We start from the raw sequence: 20,935 nt of genomic DNA on the forward strand, positions 1-20,935 counted from the left end.
TAGTTTTACTGGCCATAGAGTCACTGTTGAAGCTATTTAGCCATTCTGTTGAATTTGGAAAGCAGCTGTGGAGAATATATACACAAATGTGCAAGGTATGATCTGATAAAACTTACAAAAACAGAAGTATGCTGTTTTGATATATAAAATATAGTTTGCTAATTTCTTTTTTTAAATGATTTGTCTTATTCCATTATGATGAAAAAGATACATGATTTCAATTTATCTGAATTTCTTAACATTTAAAACATTTTAAGTAAATAGAATTAAATTACATTATTGTTTCCCTTTTGTACCCCAACTCCTCCCAGAGACCCCCTTTAATACCTATAATATCTTTTTTGTCATATTCTTTAAAATTTATAAAATATTATAACAATAAAAATGAGTGTTATAAAAGTTGTTTGATATAAAACAATTAATTGAACTGTCTTATGTAGATGCTTGTCTATAGCAATACTGAAAATATATACATTTTTCTCAACATAAATTTTAAATAACTCCAAACATATTAATTGTATATTTTAAAATAATATATCTACTACTAGCATTAGTACTAGTATTTTTTTTAAATGAACATAAATACATAGTCTTTTTGTTTGTTTTGTATTTAGTAGAGCTTAAAATCTTGGCTCTTACTGTGGTACAAGCCCAAAATAAGAACAATTTTAGACATTGGATTTCATTGTAATAAGGCTGTACTTCAATGACCCTCAATCACCAAAGGATTTTACTTCCATCATAGCTAAGCTGAGAGTTGACAGTTCTACTGCACCAAGGAATGAATTGTAGGCACGATTTTTGGTTACAGACTTCCTGCTATGGTCAAAGCTAATTGACTTGAGTGAGTGACTTTATTCTCAGCCCATAGAGAACAGGTTACATTCATTTAAGAAATGGTATAGGTATTAAGATGGTCTATCCATAAAGTCACTCGCCAACTGTTTCAATGAACAATGGTTCTGCTTGGAGGGTGGAACACACATTAGGTGAGGGTAAGAATTTGGTTCATTGGCTGTGATGATTTGGAAAAGCATTCATCTCAGAGAAAGAATAACATATAAAGTCCTCTTCTTCAAACTTGGTACAATAGTTACAAACGTCAAGCAAAGCATTCAGTCTCACTCTTTGTTGTTCTCTTATAAGCCACTGCCCAAGTTAGTTGTCTCCGTTTCTTTTGGCTGTATCAATACTTTTGAAATATGTAAGCTGTTCTGAAAACCATAGTATAGTGTAACAACATGAAATAAACAATCCTACTAATAGAGAGGCTAAGATAGGAGAAGCATGATTTCAAAACCATTATGTGGTACACAGCAAGACACTGTCACGTATAAACAAGCAGAAAGTGTATATGGATTGTACAATATTGGACCTATTTCTCCAATTACTAAATTAGAAAGACCATTGGATGACAGTCAACAAATTTCTAATTCCTCATATTTTTGGATTTCAATTGATTAGGATATGTTGGTAATATTAATTTTCATATTAAGATATTAAGAAAAACTAATTGTTACTTCCTGTTTTTGTTGTAAGAGGTGGAATTAGATTTGTGTGGATTTGTTGAAAGATTACTTTCTTCTAGGGTGTAGTTTTGTTCCTTATGTTGGTGTTTTCCATCTATTATCCTCTGTAGGGCTGGATTTGTGCAAAGATATTGTGTAAATTTTGCTTTATCATGGAATATCTTGTTTTCTCCATCTATGGTAATTGAGAGTTTTGCTGGGTATAGTAGCCTGGGCTGGCATTTGTGTTCTCATAGGGTATGTATGACATCTGCCCAGGATCTTCTAGCTTTCATAGTTTGCTAATTTCTTTTTTTTTTTTTTTTGGTTTTTTCGAGACAGGGTTTCTCTGTATAGCTCTGGCTGTTCTGGAACTCACTCTGTAGACCAGGCTGGCCTCGAACTCAGAAATCCGCCTGCCTCTGCCTCCCAAGTGCTGGGATTAAAGGCGCGCGCCACCACTGCCCGGCAGTTTGCTAATTTCTAATCTAAGATTTTCCTACACTGTTAAAAATACAAGCTTGCTGCGTTCAAAGAACTATTTGTTTATGTGAGTTTTAAGTCAGATTTCTGTGTTTGGGGTTTGTGTGTGCCCTGTGCTTTCTATGCAACCTTAATAATTACAATAATTATTAATTAATTATATGTAAGTACACTTTAGCTGTCTTCAGAGACTCCAGAAGAGGGCGTCAGATCTCGTTATGAGATGTTGTGAGCCAACATGTGGTTGCTCAGGATTGAACTCAGGATCTCTGGAAGAGCAGTCAGTGCTCTTAACTGCTGAGCCATCTTGTCAACCCAATTTTTTTTTTAAGATTTATTTATTTATGTATGAATGCTCTATCTGCATGTACACCTGCATGCCAGAAGAGGGCATCAGATCACATTATAGATGGCTGTGAGCCACCATGTGGTTGCTGGGAATTGAACTCAGGACCTCTGGAAGAGCAGCAAGTTAATGCCTGCTGAGCCGTCTCTCCAGCCACTATGCAACCATAACAATGAATGCATACAGTTTTGTAAAATTTTCTTATATGAATAACATGTATGAGAACTTGGGTACCTTAAAACACCACCATAATGCTATAAGTGTATCAGAAATATCCACATTCATAAAACTCAGGTCTATTTTCTTTCAAGGTAATAAAATGAGCCTTCCAAGAACCTACCATGGGAGCTAGTTATCAATTTCACAGTTATCAATATAGAAAAAATGATGAGTGGATAAACAGCAGGTTAGAAATTTTCTTCAATGTGTTAAAACATCCACTGGGTCTTTAAAGAAGAAAGGGAGGATGTCATCTAGGGAAGCAGGAGCACGTGTAAGCCATGCCTGGGGAATGTTGAGGGGTCTTACCATAGGAGAACATCATGGAGCACTGCTGATAGGACAGGTTAGGAGAGTGTTTGGGGTTTAGTTCAAATCATAGAGCACACACAAGGTCTTGGGTTTGATCTCAGAAAATAGCCTTAAAAGGTCTAGAAAAGTATTATTTCTTGTGGGTTTTTGGTTGTGTTTTGTTTTCAGAACCAGGCTGGCCTTTAGCTTGCCCTTCAGCCTCTCAGCTAGAGGTAAGGATGTGCTCTTGGCTTATGGTGCCACTTGAGAGTGGTTTGGAATGCCAGGTGTGGAATGAAGGACTTTGAGGGAATGATTTAGAACCACAGGATTCTGTTGTTGGGACAGGTTTACAGCTTAGCACATCAAGTGATAGAGGCCTGTCTCCCTCCCCCCACTCCAGAAAGCAGCTCTTTCCAGTATAGGTTTGTGGTTTGTGTGTATTTATAAAGCTTTTTTTAAATTTAAATCAAAATGTTTCCTTAATTTTCTTATGTTGACATTCTACCATCTGGACAACATAAAACTTAGTGACAAGTGATGCTCGTGGGACTGGTACAGGAAAGTTCAAGAGGGTGAAGGATAGGAGGTAGTCTAGAGGCAGAACCCTGAGTCTGGACACCATTATCACTGCTTTGTGGTAACAGGGGAATGGAGGGAAAAATGCAAAGGAATAAGTTGCCATGCGGGCTAACTCTTGTTCAAATAACTGTTCCTCTTAATAGATAAAATTAAAGGACATGGTACATGAAATATTGTGTAACTTATTTTCTTGTAACCTGAATCAATTTAGGAACATGTTGAGGCAATGGGTGCTAAGAACTGAGGCAAATTATTGAAAGTTAAAACTATTTGTTCTAGGTGCTTTGGATGTAGCTAAGTTGATAGAGCGCTTGCTTAGCATGCTTGAAACCCAGGTTTTGATCTTAGCATCACATATAACCAGGCAGAAGTGGCATTCCCCTGTAATCTCAGTACTCAGTAGGTGGATGCAGGAAGTTCTAGGCCATTCTTAGATAACATAGTGAATTCACAGCCAGCCTGAGATACATTCTGGGTCATATGAGACTGGGGGTGCACGCAGGGGAGAAAGGAGTGGGGGAATCTTATCTCAGGATAGAGCCAGTTGAATTCAGTTGGGCCACTTCTTAGTCAAGTTAACATTGTGTGACAACATTTAGTCCAGTAATTTAGTTGATTAACAATAGTTGGTTAACAAGTTGCTTTATTTTAACTTTTTTTGAAATAATTGTAAGTCCCTGGAAATTGTAAAAATAGTAGAGAAGTCCAGTGTATTCTTCATCCAGCTTTTCACTTGTTTATATCTTGTATATATCTATGTATAATAGTGCAATTTCAAAAACAGGACATTAACACTGGCTCAATGTATATATATAACTCTCTGTCCTTTACATTACATCTGTAGATTTTATATAACTATCTGTAGTCAAGATTCAAGGAATTAGTTCATTTTCTTAAAGATCTAATTTACTCCCTGGTATTCATTTACCTCCTCTCCTTTTTTCTGAATCACTTTGTAATTCTGTTGTTTTAAGGATGTTATGTTAAGTGATTGTTTACACTTTTAATTGCTACTCCATGGCATGCTTATAACTTATTCATGGGAAAGTAGAGATGCCTCTTGTAAATATCCTCAACAATTTTTTTTTTGTTTATAAAGGTTTTATTTTTTAACTATGTATGTATGTTTATATATGTCTGTATTTCTGCATAGGAGTGTTTTGGGGGTGTGTATGTGGGGGGGGCGTTGTCTAGGTGCACTTCAAAGACAGAAGAGGATGTTGGATAATTTGGAGCTGGAACTCTGGCAGTTTTGAGATGCCCAGTGTGAGGGTTGGTAACCAGATTTAGGTCATCTGCTAGAGTAATCTGCAGTCATAACTGTTGGCTTGCTCTAGCCTCTGAGCCCCCCACCCCCACCCCAGAGAATTTAATTTTGATTATGTCTACTATATTAAGTCTACCACATCACTTATGGATCTAAATTGTTAACTAAGTTTAAGCTCATGTAGATTTCTGTGCTTTCTTTTAAAAACTTTATCATTTTATTTATCTCTTTGTGTAACACTGGCTCTCCTAGAACTCAGATTGGCCCTGCTGGGGTTAAAAGCATGTGCCACTATGCCCACTTACTTTTGGGTTTTTGTTTTTGTTTTTTGTTTTGTTTTGTTTGTTTTTGTTTTCAAGACAATGTTTCTCTGTATAGCCCTGGCTGTCCTGGAACTCACGTTGTAGACTAGGCTCGCCTTGAACTCAGTAATCCACTTGTCTCTGCCTCTCAAGTGCTAGGATTAATAAAGGCATGCACCACGACTGCCCGGCTTACTCTTTTTTTTTTCTTAAAGATTTATTTATTTTATGTATATGAGTACACACTGTAGCCTTTATCTGGTTGTTGGGAATTGACTTTAGGACGTCTGCTCCCTGCTTGCTCTGGTTGGCCCCACTCACTCCGGATATCTGCTCTGGCCCAAAGATTTATTTATTATTATAAATAAGTACACTGTAGCTGTCTTCAGACGTACAAGAAGAGGGTTCAGATCTCATTACGGGTGGTTGTGAGCCACCATGTAATTGCTGGGTGGCTCACAACCATGTGGTTGCTGGGATTTGAACTCAGGACCTTCAGAAGAGCAGTTGGTGCTTTTACCCGCTGAGCCATCTCAACAGCCCCCGGCTTACTTTTGTATTTTTAAATTATGTATTTAAATCTGATTTTTTTTGTTTTTTTTTTTTTTTTTTTTTTTTTTTTTTTTTTTTTTGTTTTTTTTGTTTTTTGTTTTTAAATCAGTAGTGTTTTAAATCAGTAGTGTTACCTCCTTCTGCTTTTTCTGCCTATGGAGTACTCAGTTGCCTCAGCCTTTTTGTAAATGTCGTCTTTTTTCAGTTGAATTAATTTTGCACATTTTTTAACAATCTTTTGGTTGTATGTATGAAGTAAGATCTGGGTTCTGTGTTTCCTTCCATTGATTTATGAGTCTTTATTTTCTTTCTGCCAATTCTACACAGATTTGGTTATATAATATACTTTTTTTTCTTTTTAAACTTTCAATAAGAGAACAAGGAGCATCTTAAGGGACGAGAATTTTATTTTGCCTCATGGTCCTGAGGTAGACTGCATCATGGTAGACAAGGTGAGGCAGGGCCATTCACAGCTGTTGTGGTGGCTCAGGCATGTGGGCAGATCTGGACACAGATGAGTGCTTGCGAGAAGCTGCCATACTCCACTTCCCTTCCCAGTCAGTCCTGGGCTCCAGTCAGTGAGCTGGTGCCACCAAAGTCAGGGTGTGTCTTCCCACTTCACTTAAACCTAGACAGGTCGACTGCAGATTAGCTGCCATAAGAAATAGCAGTTGTGCTTTAGAACAGAGTCTTCTAAGTTTATTAATTCTGAGTTATTTAGCCAGTGTAGTTGTTTTAGCTTTCTATGTAAGTATCATTTTGGGGAAGATTGATACTTTTACTAAATTAACTGTTACAACCCACAAAAAAGGTATTCCCTATTTTGTTTTGATTTCTTTTGTCAGTACTAAGCACGAGTTCTCTCTATACTGAGATTTATATGTGAGCATTGCATTTAAAAGTCTTTTTTTTTTTTGTATAATTTTTATTTTATACTGGTATGCTGGTGTTTTGTCTGCATGTACGTCTGTGTATCATTTGCAAGCTTGATGTTATAGAGGCTAGAAGAGGGCATTGCATCCCTCCATTGGAACTGGAATTACAGGTGGCCTTGAGCTGGTATGTGGGTGCTAAGAATCTAACCTGGATCCTGTGGGGGGGCAGCCAGTGTTTCTAACCACTGAGCCATTTCTCCAACCCTTAAAATTCTTTAAAAAACTCTGTATGTCCCAGAAATCAAACGTTGTTTATCAGTTTTGGCAGCAGGTACCTTTACTGGCTGGGTTAACAATTATAATTAGTATTATAAGTTCCTTAATTTTATTTCTTGTCAAGATTTTGGCTACATATAAGTACATTACTTATCTTTAATTCTAGCTCTTTATTATTTTGCTAATATATTTTTAAAGTTTAACACTAATTATAGGCATTTAATTAAAGAGTTTATTTACTGTTAATTTTGTAGTGCTAGAAACTCAACCCTAGAGCCAGGACTCTACTCTGGAGCTATATGTCTACTCCAGCCACACCTTTTTGTTGCATTTTTTTCCTCCTAAGTTACTGGGTTTAAGATAAATAATATTTCTATTAAAACTTTAAAAGTAGTTTGTATGTATATGTTGTCTGTGTGTATATGTATCTCTTAGGTGCATGGGTGCCCACAGAGGTCAGAATTGTTGGATCTCCTAGAGCTCTTGGAGATCCCCAGAGCTGCAGGTGTATGCTTCTGTGAATTGCCTAATGAGAGTACTGTGTTACGGATTTGGGTCTTACTGCAAGTGTTTTTAACTACTGAGCCATTTCCCTAGCTGCAAGAGAAATATGCGTATTTTTTTAATGTCTTGATTTTGTGTGTGTGCGTGCGTGCATGCATGCGTGCGTGCACATGTAGAGTTGTCTCACTTTCTTAGGGATTGAATTTAGATCCTTAGGCTTGATGGCAGGTTCCTGTACCTCTAAGCCATCTCTCTGGCCTAGTATTTTATTTTCATTTATTTATTATTTTATTAAAAATGTTTCATGTGTTTGGGTCTTTTGCCTGCATGTGTCTGCTGTATACCACACATATCTGGTGCCTGTGAAGGCTAGAGAAAGGGTATCAGATCCACTGGACAGGTTAAAGATGGTGTGAACTGCTATGTGGTGCTGGAGATGGAGCCTAGGTCCCTGGAAGAGCAGCCCATGCTTTAAACCACTTCAACCTGGGGCAAATTTTTTTTTTTAAAATAAAATATAAAATACACAAAACAAAATACATATATACTCAGCATACAGCTTGGTGAACTTTATAGCTTGGTAAACATTTAGAAAGCTTCCCAAGGGTCATAGTTTCTAGGAACTTAAAGGTTTGTTCTTGTAAATCATTTTCTAGAAGAGTTTTATCTTCAGTTTGGTGATGTCCATATAACCTCAGCTACTGTGTGCCATACAAATTCAGCTCAGACCTGTTTGAGCTGGGAGAGAATTTGAACCTTTGCAATTGGGATTTCTAGAAGTATCTCTTGAGTGTAAGTATTGGTCAAAGATCCAGGGACTTGACTCTAGAAAATCTTTTACCTCCCAATTTTGGTAATTTGGCTTGCCTCTGTTTTTTTTTTTTTTGGTTTTTTTTTTCCGAGACAGGGTTTCTCTGTATAGCCCTGGCTGTCCTGGAACTCACTCTGGAGACCAGGCTGGCCTCGAACTCAGAAATCCACCTGCCTCTGCCTCCCAAGTGCTGGGATTAAAGGCGTGCGCCACCACCGCCCGGCTTGCCTCTGTTTTTATGTACTCTGTGTACATGTACTAGACAAGATGCCCACAATAAGATACTCATCTTAGTTTGGTTGTCAGCAGAACATCTTTTCTTCCTCAGTGTCTATAACTAGCCCAGTTTGACTCATGCTCAGTCTGGAATAGGTTTTCTGCTGGCAGAGGACAGTGAATAAATCTGGATACATCTCTACCCCCCACACAAGACACTGTGGGAGAGCTCTCTAGAGGGGCATGTATACTCCATAAAGTGATGTTGTATAGGAAAAAAGTGTTAGTCTGGATAGGTACTAGGATAGTCCCATTAGATTGTTTTGTTTTTGTTCTTTGTTTTGTAAGTGTAAAATGTTTCCTTTAAAAAATTTGTTCTGGACCCGTAGGGATGGCTCAGGGTCAAGAACATTTGCTGTACTTCCAGAGAACCCAGATTTGTCTTAGAGCACTCACACTGAGCAGCTCACACCTGAGTGTAACTCCAGCTCCATGAGATCCACCACCCTGTTCCTTCCTCCATGGGAATGTATACATGTGACACATATACACATAAATCTAATGACAAAAATAATATTTTAAAAAATTGCTCTTTTGCCGGGCGGTGGTTGCCAGGCGGTGGTGGTGCTCGCCTTTAATCCCAGCACTTGGGAGGCAAAGGCAGGCGGATTTCTGAGTTCGAAGCCAGCCTGGTCTACAGAGTGAGTTCCAGGACAGCCAGGGCTATACAGAGAAACCCTGTCTGGGGGGAGGGGGGATTGCTCTTGAGGTTGGGCTGTAGCTCTGGTTAAATGTTTTCTTAGCATGCATAGGATCCTGAGTTTGACCTCTGCAGCAAGGGGAAAAGTATTATTTGTTGGTGGTAGATACTGAACTTTTTATTGCTATGTTTGAAATGTCCTAGTGCATGTGAGTACTACTATGGCAGCACTGGTTATCTATAAGCATTAGTTTTCTTTTGATGGTTTGTTGAAGCCTTTGTTTTTCTTACTAATTGCAACTATCAGGTTTTTTTTTAAAAAGTTTTTGTGATGTGTGTGTGTGGGGGGGGGGAGAGAACATTTACATGTGCTTGTAGAAAATTGACAGAGAACTTTCAGGAGCCAGTTCTCTCTTTCCTAGCAGAGTTGGAGGGTTGAATGCAAAATAACCAGGACTGTTCTGCAAGCACTTTTAGTTTTGAGTCAGGGAGTAGGCTGGCCTTGAATCCACTATGTGTACAGAGCTGATCCCGAGTTCCTAATCATCTTCCCACTCCTTCTGAACCTTGGCTTTAAACTCGTGCACCACCATGCTTGGCTGAAACAACTATGACTATTATATCAATCATAGTACATTGCTTCTTGACATGTACTGTAGTTCTCCTGGTGAACTTCAGGAGATCTTGATAACCTAATTCAGCCTTTTCTTCAATATCAAAGACACTGTAGTGTGAACTTTAAACATTTGCTCCAAATGGCTAGAAGGTGAGGAGGGGCGGTCTAGTAAATACAAAGAGAATGCTTTAATATTTTGGCTTGCCTTTTCCTCCTTTCATGTCTGTTTGTGTTTAAGTAGTAAATGTCTTAAGATTTTGGGGGGAACTTCTTAAGCTCTGGCCTTTGGGTCAGTAATCCATTTTAGATAAACTTTGGTAATGATGCATTGTAGAGGTAAAATTTCAAGTTATTGAAAGCAGCCAAAATTGCTCTAAGTATCAGTCAGTCTTTATATAAGTTCCTTCCTCCCTACTCCTGCCTTTTCCCCTTCCTGAGAACAGCTTAGTTCTTACTAGCTTAGGCTAGGTTTGAACTCACTATGTAGTCAGAATTCTTGATTATCTTCCATCTCCTGAATTGTGAAGTAGCAGGCATGTACCATATTCTAGATTATTGATCCCTTTTATATGAAACATATCTGATTCATTTCAGAGCAAGAAACTTTCTGCAAAAGTTCAGGACTTTGTAAGTAGTTGCTTTGTCAACCTCTCTAATGGCTTAGTTATATCTTCAACTGTTTTTATGTAAACTCTGGAACACTCAGGTTTTGTTTGTTTGTTTGTTTTTAGACAGGGTTTCTCTGTATAGCCCTGGCTGTCCCAGCACTCACTCTGTAGACCAGGCTGGCCTTGAACTCAGAGATCCGCCTGCCTCTGCCTCCCAAATGCTGGGATTAAAGGTGTGTGCCACCACTGCCCAGCCAGGTTGTTAGTTTTTGAGGAAAAAAAATCTTAAATTTTATTTATTTATTTATTTATTTAATTTATTGCCATGCACACTTGCGTGATGGCGGTATTTGAGGCAAAAACTGCAAGGAAAGTCAGTCTCCTGCCTCCGCATTGACGCCTGGCACCCCAAACTCAGAGGTGGCCCAGATTTGTCTTCATACTTGTGTGCTAGGAACTCACCAAGATATCATTTCTTCACAGCTAACAAAAGAAAATTCGGACTTTGCTTTCTGACTTTCATCAATGTTCCAACTTCCTAGTCAAACCCTGGCTTGGAATGTTTAGCCTCCAGCATTGGGGGAAGGGCATTAAAGCTTACAGAATGAGGGAACTATCCCAGGGCAAGATCAGGTGAAATCCTCATTCTTAGTTAACATAGGCAGGCCATAGTAGATTTACAGCTGAATCACTCCTAGGAACTACCTTAGCAGGTGTTTCCTGAGGCTAGCCTCTGCTGGCCCAGAAAAGCAACTTAGTTGAAAAGCTTACCTGGGCCCACCCAGTCTGTAACCATAGCAACGAGCTGAAGTGGAGCAGTTGTCTGCACCCGGCTTTTAAGCCAGGTGATTCTGGTCAGAGCTAAGCTTTCTTTCAGATTGTAATCCTTGTTTAGTTCCTGCTAAATTAACATGTATTTACTTTGCTGCCTGACTCCTAACATAGAGCTCTGTACCTGCACTTTGTTTTGATGTATTTTGACCATTGTACCATCTGACTTTTTCAAACCTTTCTGTATGGACTATTTAAACCTGACTCCATATTTGAAAAATACATTCAGATTTTACACCACCCGTGTGTAGTCTGTTTGTCAAAGCTGAATCGAATCCCGTGCCCACCTGGCCAGAATCCCTTGTCCCGCAGAACAGGGACCCCACGAGAAATCCTGGTCCGTGACAATTTATTTTCTTGCCAGCTAACGAAAATCACATTGAAGGAAGTGAAAATTGGACCCGTGTCCAGTGTCGATGTTGACAGCTTTGGACTGATGTTACTCAGTCTCTGTAAGCAGCTTGGATGATAGATGTTAAAAGAGATAGGACAGAGTAACTGTCAGTGCCTGCTTTGAACAGGGTTTGAGAGGTTAACAAGAGGCAGAATGAAGTCCAGTTTGCTGAATTTATGATGTAGAGACAAGCAGCTATGAGGAGATTTGTGTGGATGTGTGGGTCTTTCTAGCAGGTGGAGGTTGTGCGCTTGATCGTATACAGTGGCCCCTTTCATAGGAAACAGTCAACAAGTGTTTCTACTTTGGAATGCTGAGTATGAGTTTCAAGACATAATGATGCTCATGGAAGAGCATGAAAACATCTAAGCCTCTTAGGTTCTTAGATTGCTGGAGTAACCTTCTTCATTAGGTCCAATAAGTCAGCTGATTTTCCACATAGTCTTCCTTTGAGCCCTGGCTTGCTTTTCAACTTTTTTCTCTTTGCTGCATGGGTGAAATTGTCTGATTTCTCCCCTACCCCCTCCTATGTCTCTGCATTTGATCTTTTCTATCTGGACTTGTTAAAAGTACCTCCATTTCCTAACCTCCATATGTTCTGAGGCCTATGATTAAGTAAAAACATTGTTCGTTATTTACCCTCAAACCCCTGTCTTATCATTTAATTCTTCTCTTGCTCTTCATTTTAGTTGAGCAGGGGAAGCAAAATATAAATTTTGGAAAGTCATTATCGAGCTATCACCTGAGAGCTTTCTGTCTTAAGTGTCTGTCTCAGGTTGTAAGTCTGTAGGGTTGAGGCTGTGCTTTTACTTGGGATGTGTCAAGGGTGCTGTCTGCTTCTGGATCAGTGCCTGTGTGTGAGCATATGCTGCTCTGCAGAGACTCCAGTGCTCATGCCGCCAGCTTGTAAGTGAGGAAAGAAGAGTGAAATCAGTAAATTCTAATGTTCTTACCATTTTGAAATTGTTCCTCTTTTTAAAGATCTGTCTTGTTAAATTCACAAAAATAACACTCGCTGAGATAGTGCTCTAGTTACAGCAGGTCATGCCACTGCCTCAGTGCACCTGCACCGTGGGGCAGAAGGCCTCTCAGTAGTGTTCTGTTTTTTATTTTCTTTATTTACCTGTTTTTGTTTTTTAAAAATTCTTTTCTCTTAATATGCTTCTTTTATGTATACATGTATGTACATTTGTGTGCTATGCTATTGGAAATTAGAGAAAATCAGTTTTCTTACCTTACTCTGTTGGGTCTGGCAGAGAATTCAGGTTGTCCAGCTTGGTGGTAAGTTCTGTTGTTAACTGCTGAGCCAGCTTGTTGACCCCTTTATAATTTTGAGGTGGAGTTTCCTGCCACCAATTGACTGTGTAGCAGAGGATGGCCTCAGATTCTTGACCCTCCTGCCTCTGCCTCCCTAGGGCCAGGAGTACAGGAATGCACACCACTGACTTGGTTTTGTGTTTTGGAGACTGAATCTCATTCTGTAGCCCAGGCTGGCCTCATACTTGCATCAGTCTTTCTGCCTAAGCATCCAAAATGCTGAGATTTCAGGTGTGCACCACCATACCCTGCTTCATTTCAGTGTTGACTTCATGCGTGATGTTGCAGTAACTTTGTTACTGCTAGTTAATTTCTTAAAGAAAGCGATTTCATGTTGAAATGCATGTTATGCATTTATTTGAATGTGTGATCAGGAAGCAAGTGTCTCTCTTTGGAGTGTTTCTGAATAGCAGCAGGGCACACTTGAATTAGAAAGGAAAATGAGAACATGAATATGTGTGGTACTCTATTTTAATTTAAAGAAATATTCTGTCAACTACAAAAGTGGAAAATGCAAAGCTTCTCTCTGTGCCCCCAGGGGGTAGGAGGGCGGGTAAATTGAGAGGTTTTCTAGGGTCTGTGAGCTCAGACTTAAATAGCTGGATATTAACTTGATGCGATTGGGCAGACTCTAAAAAGATAGAGTGTATAAAGCACGTGGCAGATTTCCTGGGATCTTGTTTTATGTTTCTGTAGCTGTGCTGTATCAGGGCACTGCCAGGTCTCCTTCAGTGAATGCAGGGTGAGCGAAAGAGGAAGCAAGCAATGCCCTCTCTTCCTTTCCTCTTTATTCTCCCTCTTCTCTGAAATGCTGTAACATTAGGGGTTAAGATCTGAGACTTATGTATAAAGATGTTAAACTCTTAGGTACAGGATACATGGTAGTAGAGGTTTTTTTTGTAATGCGTATTTCTTGCTACTTTGGGTAGAATGAAGAGAAAAGGACCTTAGGGAGCTGAGCAGAAACAGCTCTCACCATGAGCTCAGGTTGGCAGTGGGTCTGGGCCTTTTCTGCTCAGCTTCCTGAATACAGACAGTATAGTCCTGTACTTTTATGTGTGGCCTTAATAAAAGGCGCCCCTCCCGCTCCCCCAGGTGTGTGTGTGTGTGTGTGTAGATAGGAATAAAGAGAATTATGTAGCCCAGGCTAGCCTCCAACTTGAGTTGTAGTTGTGGATGACCTGAACTATTGCTGACTCCTGAAAGGTGAGATTACAGATGTTTGCCACCAAGCCTGGCCAAAACAATTTTAATCGAAATTTTACCTTTCAAAAACAAAGCAACATCAACAAAAAGGAGGAGGAGGGGAGGGGGAGGAAGAGGGATAATAATAATAATGATGATGATAATAATTTGTAGTGAATGTATTTTTGATTAGTGAATACTAATCAAAAAAGAAAAGTAAAAGTTACTTATAATTTTGTAACTAAGAGATTTAAAACATATGTTTGTGATTGGGGAGATAGTTTAGCAGTTAAGAGCATTGATTGCTCCTCCAGAGGACTCTGATTCAATTTCTAGCACCCAAATATTGGTTCATAGCTTTCTGTAACTCCAGTTTCAGGGAATCCAATACCATCTTCTGATTTCTGAGGGCTCCTTCATACTCATAATATACATACATATATTCAGGCATACACACAGAAATATAAAATAAAAAATAAATTTACAGGCTGTTTTCTGTGACTATGCTAACACATAGTTGTTTCATTCATTTATTTTTTACTTTATGATACTGAAAGATGTTTAGGATCAAGTTTTCTTCCTACAATATAATTTTTATGACTGTAAAACATTTTCTATGGAGTGATTCAATTCAGACTCATTGTTTTTTACCAGCAAACCATAGATTTTAGTTTTTCCATTTTATTTGTGTGTGTGTGCATGCATGCTATAGTGTGTTTGTGAAGATCAGGTATACCAGGAGGAGCAGTTATTTCCTTTACCATCTGGGCTCTGTAGATGAAACCTAAGTTTAGTGGCAAGTGCCTTTATTCATTGAGCTGATTCACTGACCCTAAAAATTTTAAAAATACTGTTAACTTTATTTACTTTTTATGCTTGTAAGCACTTTTAAATTTTTAATAAAAGACTGAAGGCAGATAAGAGATAAGGGAGAAGGAAAAAGGTTTTGGAGCATTAATATCCTAATGAGTTAGAGAGAAAATTGAACAAAGTCTTGGAAAATAAGACAGGTGCCACAATTTCCTGAATATCCAAAAAAATTGATCCTGAAATAAATGATTTGTACATGTTGAAAGGTGGTTAATAGCACTTAGTTGTTTCCCTAAAAGCTTCTGTCATTTTAACAGGTCCCCTTTTTTTCTGGTTTGCAGAAAGCACATCCAGGTGGATGTCTCAGAAGGTCTCTCTCTTTTGGATTTGGCAATTAATAAACAATACGCACTCATAAAGTGTTTCAGAAATGCCTACCTAAGGTCCATCTAATAATCGGAATTTTGTTAGCTGTAAACAGAAAATAAAAATTCAATTGGGCTTTGTAGATAACCATTTTATCTGGTTAACCCATGTTTTAAACACCTGGTTTTATAAACCTTTTAAAAAGGATTTTAGAAACTAGGAGTTAGTGGTATACCCTTGTAACTTCAGTATTTAGGAGGCTCAGACAGGAGGAGCTATGAGTTATTTATTTTTCTGACAGTTCTCTACAATTTATAGTAATAATGATTATTATTTAATAATCAAAGTGAGAAAAACAGAAACAAAGACGCTTAAAATATATGTGTGTATGTGAAATTTTAAATAAAATGTTAGTTTCTAATGAATAAATTATTTGGGTTAATTTCTACTGGTTTTGTGTTTTCATTCTGTAAAATAGGAGATTTGATGAAGAGTGCTGCTGGGGAGTTTGCAGATGACCCATGCTCTTCTGTGAAGCGAGGCAACATGGTCCGCGCAGCTCGAGCTTTGCTCTCTGCCGTGACCCGGCTGCTGATCCTGGCTGACATGGCAGATGTCTACAAATTACTTGTTCAGCTGAAAGTTGTAAGTTTGGGTCTATATCTATAATTTGTTTTTGGTGTCCTAGTGAAGCTAGTGTTGGCCGTTTTGTTTAGTATTAAGAATTATTTTGGTATGAATCAGTAATTTCTTTTCTAGTTCAAGTAGCTATGATACAGGCTCTTCTATAGGCCACTGTTGTCTCAGTTCTGCTGAAGAAATTGTAACACAGGTATTTTTGACTGCCTTTTTTTTTATAGTATGCATTATATGTTTCTTTGTACGAATAGTGTTCCAGAATTAGGAAGCCAAAATATAAACTAATTAGGTGCTCCCCAACTCCTCCAAATCACTCAGATAATGCCAGGGCCATATCAACTACGCATACTTGTTTGGGTTGCTTTTGGAATAGCTGTTAAAGAAAGTGGCGTGTTAGACCTTATTAATTTTTACCTATAGATTTGTGGTTTGTTTTTTAGGTAGAAGATGGTATATTGAAACTGAGGAATGCTGGCAATGAACAAGACTTAGGGATACAGTACAAGGCTCTGAAACCAGAAGTGGATAAGCTGAACATCATGGCAGCGAAAAGACAGCAGGTACAAACATGACTTGCAGACATTTTATGTAATTTACCTACTATTTCTTTGTTGTTGAGGCAGGATCTTACTGTGAAGCCCTAGCTGATCTGGAGCTCACTCTGTGCACCAGGTTGGAGCGTATTTTAATATCCAGTAGAGATAACCTGATTTGCCTAAGTTTTCTAATGGTATCATTACTTCCCCCTGTTCATGTGGTTCTAATAAGTGCTTAAGTTAAGAGATACCCTTTCAGGCCCAACGGTGGTGACACACACCTTTAGTTCCAGCACTTAGGAGGCAGAGGTAGGTGGATCTCTGAGTTCGAGGCTAACCTGTTTTATAGAGTAAGTTCCAGGACAGACAGGGCTACACAGAGAAACCCTGTCTTCATACCTTCTCCCACCCCAACAAAAAAGAAGAGTGGGGAGTGGGAGGGAGACAGAGAAAGAGAGAGCTTTTCAGTTTTGTACCAATGACAAAGCTAGAATTAAGTTTCACTCAAGTTTCCATATTGTGGTTCTAAGAAGTTCAAGGCTGGCTTTAAACTTGTGATCTCTCTTCCTTCTGTTTTCTTCCCAATGTCTGAGGGCTGAGGGCTGAAGTTAAAGGCATATACCAGGATGCCTGGCTAGATTGTATTCTTGAGGTAAAACATAGTAGCAGTCCAGAATTCATGTCTAATTAGAGAAACTTACTAGAAAGTAATTCTGTCTGAATTTTAATTCTCTGTACCCCGAGTCCATTAGGAATTCCGTACACATTAGCAGTTCTCAACATGTACATTGTGATCCCTTTGGCAAACCTATCTTCAAAGATACTTATATTACGATTCCTAGTAGTAGCAAAATTACAGTTATGAAGTAGCAACAAAATAATTTTATGGTTGGGGGTCATCACAACACGAGGAACTGTATTAAAGGGTCACAGCATTAGGAAGGTTGTTATACATGTATTAAAGAGTATTGTCAGTAAATGTTGAATGTTTTTGAAATAAGGTACCACAAAATCTTGGTCTCTCTATGTCTGTTTTCTACCCTTGTTTGCCCTGTTCCTGCCTCTGAAACATAACCTGTCTGGATTGTACCTATGAGCTCCTTTTTCCTTAGGTTCCTGTTGAGGTTTGGCCAGTGGAAACATGACCAGATAATCTGAAGAGAAAAGAGAGTGAAGCTGTGTGCTGTTTATCGGCCCCTTTCCTTCTTTCTGTTCATCTTAAGTGGCTAAAAGTCATACTGTATACCTTGTTTCTCTCCTCAGAACAAGTGCTCAGTAGCCTATGTTTGCCCTTTACTTTCCATTGCCTTTGTAACACTCATCCTTTTTTTTTTTTTCTTTCGAGACAGGGTTTCTCTGTGTAGCCTTGGCTGCCCTGGAGCTCACTCTGTAGACCAGGCTGGCCTCGAACTCAGAAATCCGCCTGCCTCTGCCTCCCAAGTGCTGGTATTAAAGGCGTGTGCCACCATTGCCCGGCCAACACTCAGCCTTTTAATTACTCAGTATATTGCCTTTTTTTTTCTGTTGAGATTTTGATACATGCTTCCGTTTTCTTGGGTTGTCAGGCTTAATACTCCCTATCATTTCCTATGTTAAGATTGAATGTAGGATCTTGGTTCTACACTCAGCTACATCCCTAAAAGTAGTTTACGAAATTGTTTAATTTTTTTACCTCTAGATTTTTATTTAGCTCACATAGAAAATATTCTGGAGGTTTGGGATGTCCAAGAGCAGTGTACCATCATGTAGCGTCTGCGAAGGCCCTTGCTGCACTGTGAACAGGCAGAGGGCATCCTTCGTGAGGACCATTCATGTCTCTTCCTTGCCTTAGCAAAGCCTCTCATGTCATCATGAGGGTTACCCTTTTCATAACATTAAGAGGGAAACGAGAGGAAACTTTCACTTGGATTTTCAGTTTTCTTAGTAGAGTTGGATTACTTAGAGGTTAGCTTTTTATTCTTGGTCACAATACATGGGATGGATAAGTTAGATTTATGGAAATTTGTTTTTTTCTATATATGTTTTCTGTTTGTCCTTAGTCAACTTGAACTGTAATCAGATTGATAAAGTCAATCTAAAACACAGAATTATCTTTTAAGTAATTAACAAATTAACTCAGACTTTTTGAATAACTGACTTTTCTACATTATTTAAATTTTCTTATAGTTTATACATGTAATACTAATCTTAAAAATATTTAAATCTGTATTCTTATTTCAGTTAATGATATTAATACTGGAACTTTATGTTCACATGTTAAGTACTGTTGGAGCAGACTTTGAGTTTAGGGTAGTTCCTCCTCTCTAGTAGTGATCCACATGTATCAAAGTTTAAGTTTCAGTAATGACTAGATGCCAGCAGTGTTTCCTTTTCTCTTCTGTATACTTAATACTTAACACATCCATCCCTCTTAGTGTTCTAGATGTCACTAATTAGAATAACGTCAGCAGCTTCATATTCTTGAAATTATGGGTAGAAGAAATGATAAAGGAAGTTTTTGCTTGAGACCACATTTCAGAATTTTATAATCATGAATTGCAATCAAGGAGCACACATTCCTCCACTTTGTGACTTAATGGCCAGTAAAATGATTAATCTTATTTATTTTATGAGAACAGCGTAGTTTCATAATCTAGTATGGTCTTTGGGGTATGAAAATGGGGAGGAAGTAGTATATACTCATGAGAATAGCTGGTCATATTCTTACCTAGTGGTTTTCAGAGTTCATACACACATGGTAGTGTGTTCCCAGTTTCATAAAGTTATTGTGAGCCTGGCCTTTAATGGCTGAGCCATCTTCCCAGCCCCAGAAAGTTCTTATAATTTAAATTCTCATGTTTTTCCATTTAAATATGTCTCCATAAATTTTCTATCTGGTTGGAATACGTACACACATATATTCTAGTTCTGTGGACCCGATGAAGGTGTTAAGTAGTTTGTATTGTAACATTTATTTTATGCCTATTTACTGCTAGGTGCTGTGTATGTGTTATCCCATTTTATCCCTCAAAATGTTAAAAGAGCTACAATATTGTTTCTGTTTTGCTAAAGGAGAAACTGAACACAAAGTTTACAGTTAGGATACAATAAATGGCCAGGACAAAGTAGGTGAGGAGATCCCAGTCCAGGTTTGTGACTGATTGCTCTGTCCTTCCTCACTTAGCCATGTAGCCTCCTTGTAATCACCTTTCAGGCTACGTTAATGCAGATGTGTCTTGATAAAAAAGAACCCTTCAATGATTTTATTTTATTTCATTTTTAGGAACTGAAAGATGTGGGCCATCGTGATCAGATGGCTGCAGCTAGAGGAATCTTGCAGAAGAATGTTCCAATCCTCTACACTGCATCCCAGGCGTGCCTGCAACACCCTGATGTCGCAGCTTACAAGGCCAACCGGGACTTGATATACAAGCAGCTGCAGCAGGCTGTCACAGGAATTTCTAATGCAGCCCAAGCTACTGCATCCGATGATGCTGCCCAGCACCAAGGTGGCGGCGGTGGAGAGCTGGCATATGCTCTCAACAACTTTGATGTAAGTTATATTTGGGAGGAAAGTTTGGGCTCTTCACCAACTGCTAAAAGATAACTGGTTCCTGGGGAAATATGATCAAGACTTGTGATGAAAGCCCATTTTCCAATTAAATTTGTTATCTAAGTGGAAAGAAGTTGTTATGACTCATAAGTTTACTTTATTGTAACTTGGCTTAAAGCATTTTTTCCTCTCTCCTTGTGTGGCTAAACTTCAGGATTCTTTTATGCAGTTTGTGTTTTCTTGCGTGGCTCTTTTTCTTTTTAATATGGTTCTTTTTTTTTTTTTTTAAAGATTTATTTATTTATATGAGTACACTGTAGTTGTCTTCACACACACACCAGAAGGGTGCATTGGATCCCATTACAGATGGCTGTGAGCCACCATGTGGTTGCTGGGAATTGAACTCAGGACCTCCGGAAGAGTAGTCGGTGCTCTTAACCACTGAGCCATCTCTCCAGCCCTTAATATGGTTCTTAATGAGACTATGAGTCTGGTTCATTCCAACTAGGGATTTTACCATCTGGCAAGTGTGGACCTGTGATAGGTACAGAAGCAAAGTGTGTGTAGGCTTTGTCTCGGGAACTCATAGTTTAGTGAGCGATGGAGAAAAATAGTATTGCTGTCACCTTAATCTTACCTGACTGCCTAGACAGATTTTTTTTTTTTTTGTGATTTCTTCTGAGCCATGAACACAGAAGTTTAAACACATTGAAACAGATTTGAAATTAATTTTAATTTTTTATCATAATGCTTTTATAGATGGTACCTAGATCTCTCCTGTGTATATGATGTGTATCTATTATTCTCTGTCCTCACATTAATTAATGTGTTGGACTTTGTTTTAAATTTTAACCCAAAGTGAGTTGTGGCCTCCAGTAGATGGCAGCAGTTTAAGTTGGTTTTTATTTGAAGTTGGGTCTGGTTATGTAGCCTAGGCTAGTCTCCAACCCATTATCTTGCCTTAGCATCTCCATCTCTCCATGTGTCAACATGACTCTGTGTGTGTGTGTGTGTGTGTGTGCGCGCGCGTGTGCGCACGGGGGTGAGAGAAATTGATTGATTTTCTCTGTGTAGTCTTGGCTGGCCTGGAACTCACAGAGATCTACATGTTTTTGCCTCTCCAGTGTTGCTATTAAAAGCATGTGCCACCACACCTGGTGATTCTTTGT

The 20,935-nt window shown here is 38.7% G+C and overlaps 1 protein-coding gene across 1 annotated transcript in view; it reads left to right on the forward strand.

Annotated features, from left to right (window-relative positions):
• The window catches only part of Ctnna1 (catenin alpha 1), a 137,823-nt gene that overhangs the window by 39,393 nt on the left and 77,495 nt on the right, over positions 1–20,935 (forward strand). The window contains exons 4-6 of the mRNA XM_031365346.1: positions 15,538–15,704; positions 16,139–16,258; positions 19,497–19,766. Coding sequence (XP_031221206.1) covers positions 15,538–15,704; positions 16,139–16,258; positions 19,497–19,766 — 557 coding nt within the window. The remainder of the gene's footprint in view (positions 1–15,537; positions 15,705–16,138; positions 16,259–19,496; positions 19,767–20,935) is intronic.

Source organism: Mastomys coucha, unplaced genomic scaffold, assembly GCF_008632895.1.
Source record: "Mastomys coucha isolate ucsf_1 unplaced genomic scaffold, UCSF_Mcou_1 pScaffold13, whole genome shotgun sequence".
Lineage (NCBI taxonomy): Eukaryota > Metazoa > Chordata > Mammalia > Rodentia > Muridae > Mastomys > Mastomys coucha.